Raw genomic sequence first — 7,625 nt, 5'->3', positions numbered from 1 at the left:
ATCCAATGGTGAATAAAACATCAAACGGGTGGCCAGTAGCTTCAGAAAAGTGTTAACTGATAATGGCTAACTTACAATTTTTTCTGTGAGTTTTCTCAACCACTCTCATTCTATGGAGAAAAAATGAAAGCTTATCCATAAATAAAGGGTATCAATTCTTTGGCTCTTTACAATTTGCTGATGAACACTCACTCGGCTTAGAAAACAAATACTCAAAAAACTGGAGACCAACCCTCCATGGCTGCAAGCTCCACTTACATGGCTTCATCAAGTTTCTCCATGTTGGGTTGGGTTGGAGGGAGGAAAGGAGTGAAAGGGAAGAGGGTCTGTTCTATATCAGCTCAACAGCAAACAGAAGTACAACCACCTCAAGCAAATGTATCAGAACAGCAACAAGAGCAAGTGAAAGTGAAGCAACAACAAGAGGCGAAGCAACCAAGGCAACAGGAACCACAGCCGATGGCTAAGAGTAAGAACATGGCTATGGAATATGGAGGGCAATGGCTTAGTAGTGTTACTCGTCATGTCAGGATCTATGCTGCCTACATCAATCCAGAAACCAATGCCTTTGATCAAACCCAAACAGATAAACTCACCATCATTCTTGATCCCACAAATGAGTTTGTCTGGACAGATGAGACATGCAACAAGGTCTATGTTTACTTCCAGGAACTTGTGGATCACTATGAGGTAGCTTATCATCTCCTTTCAGATTCTAAATACTTCATCAACTATTAATAGTCTCTTGGTCTAAAGCATTTGAAATGACCCACTAACATTTTGTTAAATTAATGAGTCTTAGGAGGAATCATTATTAATTCTCTCTTTTAAACAGTTGTGCCACTAGATTCAGATCTACCAATCTTGTTTTTAGTGGCATTGTAGAGTGACATTCTCATAACCAGTTGATTAAATTTCATAACTCAAGAAAACTGAAAGTTGCAGCAATTGAAATGCATCAATCTTAATATCCTTCTCTGTGAAGACTGTAGTCCGAAAATCGTAAGTTAAGTTGCTTCTTAGTGGATTATTTAAGCCCTAACGTTTGAAATCCCGACTTCTAAATTGCAAATGATGATAGAACAGGGTTAATTTCTTTCATGATGCATTTGATTATGAGCCTCTATATATTTGGAAACTTGAAAATGGGGGCTGCAACAAATTAAATCCTTCAATTGGAGACCAATCACCCAATGAGTTTTCCTAATTACCAAGTGAATCTGGCATACTCAAGTCACTATCAGAAAACAACTTCTCTTCTAGAGGATTGCTTGTACAGCTTAATATTAAAGTGAAGTGAAGGGAGGTGCCAATAATTTGATAGACAAATCTCTGGAAACTCAGTAGTTTGGCAGGAAAAACATTTATTTAGATACTTTTACAATCTACAAATGAGAACATTGACCTCTAGCTCATAATATTTCAGTAGGTAAGTATTCTAGTTGCTCAAAATCAAGAGTAGAAACACCTCAAGTCTTGCAATGACTGCTTCATTCATCTTGTGAGCACTACCAGAAGCCACCCCAAAGGGTGAAAAGGGCAAATGTAAGCCTGGTTAGTGTTGCCTACACCATTGTTAAGGACCACTCAGATTAAACAAGTTTGGTCCATTTTAACTTGGGAACAAGGCATTTAATCCTACTTACAAAGTTCTTTGACTTTGAAGCACCTTTCTCATCTTTATGCAGCACTTCCCTCCCCTATCACTTCATCCCTGCAAATTCCCAGTATTTGTTAATGAAGCTAAGTAATAAAAATCTTGGTTTTTTTGGGGGGATCAACAGGAAATATAAATTCATTAACTGAAATTTAGTGTTGCTAAGACTGAATTTATATTTGCTGGTTATTTGTAATCAGGGAGCTCCATTAACAGAATACACACTGCGTCTTATCGGTTCGGACATCGAACACTACATCCGGAAGATGTTATACGATGGGGAGATCAAGTATAACATGGAAGCCAGGGTCCTTAACTTCAGCATGGGGAAGCCTCGTGTGATATATAAGAAAGAAGATGACCAAAATCAAGTTGAAAGAAATATGTAAACAACATGCATTAATATAAGACAGTATAGTAAATCATTACTGGAACTCTGTAGCTCAGCCTATGGAAGTTTATGGGCACACAGGATTTATAGACAATCTGGCTTATTTCAGAGCTGGGGTAAGTTGGGATCACACAAGTTTCATCCTTAATCACAAATGGAGATAAAAAAGAAGTACATAAAATTAGGCAAAAAAAAATTCTGATTTGGCAAGATTGAAGGGGAAAATGGAAGGGGACTATAGAAATTTTGACTCTATGGATATCTAGAAAATGGTCTAGATTTGTCATATGTCGAATTTCAGACTTAGGTTCATCCATATACCCTTCCATGTATTGGTGGATTCCCTTATATTTTTGGTTCGTTCATTTCTTTGTAGAGAAGTTTCATTTTTTTTACTGGATTTTCAAAGCTTTAGTTTTGGCCTATTACATTTCGCTGAAACTTATAGCATGTGAACCACAAAATTTTAGATCTATCGAATTTGCCAACTTGGTAGATGATCCATTAAATAATATTTAAAAACTTGAAAAGTATATTTTAAATTGTCAAATAGTAAATATTTATTTACCAAAATCTGATTATTAGTTATTAAATAGTAATAAGATAGAATAAAAATTCGTAATTTTAGAGGCAATCCCTCAAGTACCCAAGGAATTTCTAATTGAAATTAGGGAATCCCTGGGAAATTCTCTACGAATTCTTCTTTGTGAGAGATTTCCTAGAGAAATAGATAAGATATCTTCGCTCCCAGAAAGGGGGAAAGAAGGTTCTAAGGAATCAACAACAACAAAACAAAAAATTTTGAAAAATTGGATCTGTGTCCAACGGATTACATCGGCCAAAGAAAAAGTATTTTGGATTCCCTCAGACACTCGGATTCCTCACAACTTAAAGGGGTGGCTTTTTTTTTGGGAGAATGATCTCTGTACCGCAACGCAGCCTACGCCTAGGCAGATGGGCAGACTGTGTAAGGGGCAGGGTGGTCGTTGCACCCACCCCCATGTGTCTGGGCACAGACTGCGCTGCGGCACAGAGAACAACTCCCCTTTCTTTTTTTGGAAAAAATTCTCTGTCCGGGAGGGTTGGCATAGGAGTGTGGCCTATGCCAACACTCCCATGAATCTATCTCTCTCCTCCCCATGTGAAAAGACACATCTGCCCTCTTATTTTAAGGACGAGAGAGATAGACACATGGGAGTGCTGACATAGGCCACACTCCCGTACAGAAAACTGCTTTCCTTTTATTTTTTTGATAAATTTTCTACGCTAGGGCTACCTACCCTTTCCAAGTTTGAACTTTGGACCAAGAAACAAGAAAGATTGTATCAAGAGAATTTCTACGAATTTTTATCCGCTGCTGTAGTGTAGCTGGAGCGTCTTTCTACTTTAAACTTCGAAGGCAAGGGGAAGGAAGGAACAAACTCAACAACAAAGCCGAGAAATACCCAAAAGAAAGAGGTTTTTTCACGACAAAGGAAATCCGATCAAAGCAATCGGTCCAATGGAACTGCCACCCTTCCACCACCACCACAAGAACAGGTACATTCCCGTCGCACCTCCTATGCTTTCAGGCGACCGTAATTTCTATCACCACCAACATCAACAACACCAACACCACCACCACCACCACCTCCCACCGCCTCCACCACCACCACCAGCAGCACGACGCAACCTCCCCTCCCCGCTCTTTACCACCATCACCCTTCACAATTTCCTTTTCCCAATTCCCACCCAATCATCGAAGGCGACCCAAGAAGACAACATCCTTTCAATGTCGAGCGCCCTCCTTGGGCTCCAGTCTCCGATCCCATCACCTTCGATCATCACCACCAAACCCCATTCCCAGATGCCTCGGACCCACCACCTCCTAGGGTTCTATCTCAGCTTCCAAGGACTTTCCCTGTTAATCGGAAGAGCGAACCTCCTCGCAATCCTTTCTCCGCCCACCCAATGCCTTCCTATCGATTTGCACCAGATGGGAATTTCACTGATCGGAAGAGATTCGTTGATGATCAAGAAAGTGGCCCTTTTCGTATTCAGAGTGATAATCGTATTTCGTTTGAGAAAACTATGTCGTCTAAGAATTACGCCCAGTCGGCGGGCAATCACGGTATAAATTTCACTTTTGAGTCTGAAAATGGGCCCTCCCGGGATGGTAGAGGAGCAGGAGATTGTACTGATAAAGAGAGGAAATGGGTTTCGACAAGGCCGAATTCTAGAGATGCAGGTACTTCTGTTAATGTGATTGAGATTGAAGATAAAGAGATTATGGGTGAGGGTGACATTCCAGTTGTTTCGGTGAAACGTTTTCCTTATAATATTACGAAGATGGAGAAATTTAATAACAGGGTTGGCAATGAGGGTTCCCAAGAGATTGTTCATAATCCAAAAAATAAACCGCAAAAGCTGAGTTCTTTTGCAAACAATTCAATTGGAGAAAGCCACTCCTCAGAAGAAGAAGAAGAAAAAGAAGAAGCATTCTTCTAAAGGCCGTCAGGTAAGCAGCCCCCGTTGAACTGGATGTTTCTTTCAAATCTAATTCTCTAGAATCGAGGGTTTTCTTTCAAATCTATTTCTTAAAAATTAGTATACCAAGTCATTATATGTTAAACAGGGAATGAAAAAAAGAAAAAAAAAAAAAAAAAAAAAAAAAAAAAAAAAAAAAAAAAAAAAAAAAAAAAAAAAAAAAAAAAAAAAAAAAAAAAAAAAAAAAAAAAAAAAAAAAAAAAAAAAAAAAAAAAAAAAAAAAAAAAAAAAAAAAAAAAATAAGAGTTTTATTTTTTGAGAAAATTAAAAGTTATAAAAAAAAAAAAAAAAAAATTTTTTTTTAAAAAAAAAAAAAAAAAAAAAAGAAAAAATATTTTTAATAAAAAAGAAAATTAATTAAAAAAAATTTTTTTTTTTTTTTTTTTTTTTTTATAATTTTAATTTTTTATTAAGTAAAATGTTTGTATTAAATTTTTTTTTAAATTAAAAATTTTTTTTTTTTTTTTTTTTTTTTTTTATATAATTATATATTTTTTTTTATTTATAAAAAAAAAAAATTTTTTTTAAAATTAATTTTTTTTTTTTTTTTATAATTATAATTTTTTTTTATAAAAAAATTTTATTTTTTTTTTTTAATTTGAGTTTTTTTTTTTTTTTGGGATTTTTTTTTTTTTTTTTTTTTTTTTTTTTTTTTTATTTTTATTTTTTTTTTGGGAAAAAAGGGGGAAGGAAAGGAAATTAATTATTATAAAGAATATTACAGGTAAATCAAAGAAGCCCTTCAATGAATTCAAGCTTTTGCTTTCCATTCTCAAAAATGGGTTTAAGCTGTGTGGTTACATATAATCCCAAGAAACCTACCTGTTGATGCCTTAAGAACCAGGGAAAAGCATCTCCGGGATAGGTTGATAAATATGATTAGAATCACATAAATGTCTTTGAAATGCTTCCCTTGTTACTTTGTGCATCATAAGTTGCACATAGAAGTGATCGTTGCCAAGGATTCCAAGTTGATCAAACCCAAACAGATCAACTCACCATCATTCTTCATCCCACCAATGAGTTTGTGTGGACAGATGAGACATGCAACAAGGTCTATGCTTACTTCCAAGAACTTGTCAATCGCTATGAGGTACATTACCATCTCCTTTTAGATTCTAAATACTTCATCCTGTCTTAACAGTCTCTTGGTCTAAAGCATTTGAAATAATCCTACTTTTTTCAAAGTAAATGATTCTTGAGAGGAATCATTATTAATTCTCTCTTTCAAACAACTGTGACAGTAGACTTAGATCTATTAAGCTAGTTTTTAGTGGCATTGTAGAGAGACATTTCATAATTAGTTGATTAAATTTCATAACTCAGGAATTGCATTAATCTTAATGTGTGTCTCTGAAAACAAACTACTCAAGTCTTTGTTCTAAAGATCTGTTGTCTGAAAACCATAAGTTTAAGTTGCTTATGGATAATTGAAGCCCTAATGTTTGAAGTCCCAACTTCTATTAATGCAAACAATGATAGAGCATTGTTACTTATTTTCTTTCATTATGCACTTGCATTATATAGTTGGAAACTTAAAAAGGCAGGCTGCAACAAATTAAGCCTTTCAACTGGAGACCAATCACCCAATGAATATCCTTGTCAAGTTAATCTTGTATACTTAATTCACTAACAGAAAGCAAAGAAAGGGTTTGGACCTTTAGAACATAAGAATAGTATAAAAGCGGATGCAATACATAACTGACCCTCAACAGAGAAACAACTACTCTTCTAGAGGATTGTTTGTTCAGCTTAATGTAGAAGTGAAGGGAGGTGCAAATTATTTGATGGGCAAATCTCTGGAAACTCACTAGTTTGGCAGGAAAATCATTTATTAATTTAGAGAATTTCACAGCCTAGAAATGAGAGCATTGCCCTGTAGCTCATAATATCTCAGTAGGTAAATATCCTAGTTGCTCAAAATCAAGAGTAGAAACCCCTTAGGTCTAACCGTGATTGCCCAGTTCATCTTGTGAGCACTAACAGAAGCCACCCAAAAGGATAAAAGGGCAAATGTAAGCTTGGTTATTTTGACTACACCATTGTCAAGGACTACTTAGATTAAACGATTTTGGTCCTTTTTAACTTGGTAACAAGGCATTTAACCCTAGCTATAGAGCTCTTTGACTTTGAAGCATTATTCTCATCTTTATGTAGCACTTCCTCCATCACTTCTTCTCTGGAATTTCTCAGTATTGGTCATGAAGCTAAGTAACAAAAGGAGGCTTGGTTTTTGTTTGCCTAGAAATATTTCTTTTGGGTCAACAGGGAATATAAATTTGTTAATTGAAAGTTAGTGTTGCTGAACTGAGTTTATATTTCCTGGTTATTTGTAATCAGGGAGCTCCATTAACAGAATACAAACTGCGCATCGAACACTACATCTGAAAGATGTTATATGATAGGGAGATAAAATATAACATGGAAGACAGGGTAAACTTCAGCATAAGGAAGCCTCGTGCGATGTATAAGAATGAAGCTGACCAAAATCAAGTTGTACAATAAGTAGAAAGAAATATGTAGACAACATGCATTAATATAAGACAGTATAGTAAATCAGTACTGGTGACTCTGTAGGTCAGCCTGTGGAAGTTTATGGCTCTCACAAGTTTCATCCTTAATCACAAATGGTGATAAGAAAGTACATAAAATTAGGCAAGAAATTTTCTGGTCTGGAAAGATTGCGGGGTATCTAGTCAGGCATCAAATTATATCACATGGAAGGGTGATATGGAAATTTTTACTGTAAGAATATCTAGAAAATGGTCTAAATTTGCCACATGTCAAATTTCAGACTTAGATTCATCTATATACCCTCCCATGTATTTGTGAATTACCTTGTATTTGTAGCCATTCATTTCTTTGTAGAAAAGTTATTCTTTTTGCTGGATTTTCACAGCTTTATTTTTCCTCTTAACCAACTCCGTTTGGCTGAAACTTAGCATGTGAAGAGGGGTCCTTCGAATCTACTTGACAACAAAATTTTCAGCTCTATCCAATTTGCCAATTGACAACAAAATTTTCAGTTCTATCCAATTTGCCAATTGACGG

The 7,625-nt window shown here is 35.6% G+C and overlaps 1 protein-coding gene across 2 annotated transcripts; it reads left to right on the top strand.

Annotated features, from left to right (window-relative positions):
* The first annotated feature begins 189 nt into the window (after positions 1-189).
* LOC122664935 (NAD(P)H-quinone oxidoreductase subunit M, chloroplastic) lies at positions 190-7,189 on the top strand. Of its 2 annotated transcripts, XM_043860987.1 has the most exons (3): positions 190-690; positions 1,858-2,032; positions 7,072-7,189. In XM_043860987.1, exons 1-3 carry the CDS (start codon positions 238-240, stop codon positions 7,077-7,079), a joined length of 636 nt encoding a protein of 211 aa, XP_043716922.1. In that variant the 5' UTR covers positions 190-237; the 3' UTR covers positions 7,080-7,189. The 2 variants fall into 2 exon arrangements, with proteins under 2 accessions (XP_043716922.1, XP_043716913.1); XM_043860978.1 differs by lacking the exon at positions 7,072-7,189 and having other exon boundaries at positions 1,858-2,156.
* The last annotated feature ends 436 nt before the right edge of the window (positions 7,190-7,625 follow it).

The sequence above is a fragment of the Telopea speciosissima genome, chromosome 1 (assembly GCF_018873765.1).
Source record: "Telopea speciosissima isolate NSW1024214 ecotype Mountain lineage chromosome 1, Tspe_v1, whole genome shotgun sequence".
Taxonomy (NCBI): domain Eukaryota; kingdom Viridiplantae; phylum Streptophyta; class Magnoliopsida; order Proteales; family Proteaceae; genus Telopea; species Telopea speciosissima.
The sequence above is the reverse complement of the archived record's forward strand: the minus strand, read 5'-3'. Positions and strand labels throughout refer to the sequence as shown.

Excerpts from the sequence above, each read along its gene's own strand:
- LOC122664935 (XM_043860978.1), top strand. The coding sequence starts at position 238 with ATGGCTGCAAGCTCCACTTACATGGCTTCATCAAGTTTCTCCATGTTG. Across the intron at positions 691-1,857 it reads AACTTGTGGATCACTATGAG|GGAGCTCCATTAACAGAATA; the intron begins GTAGCTTATCAT and ends ATTTGTAATCAG.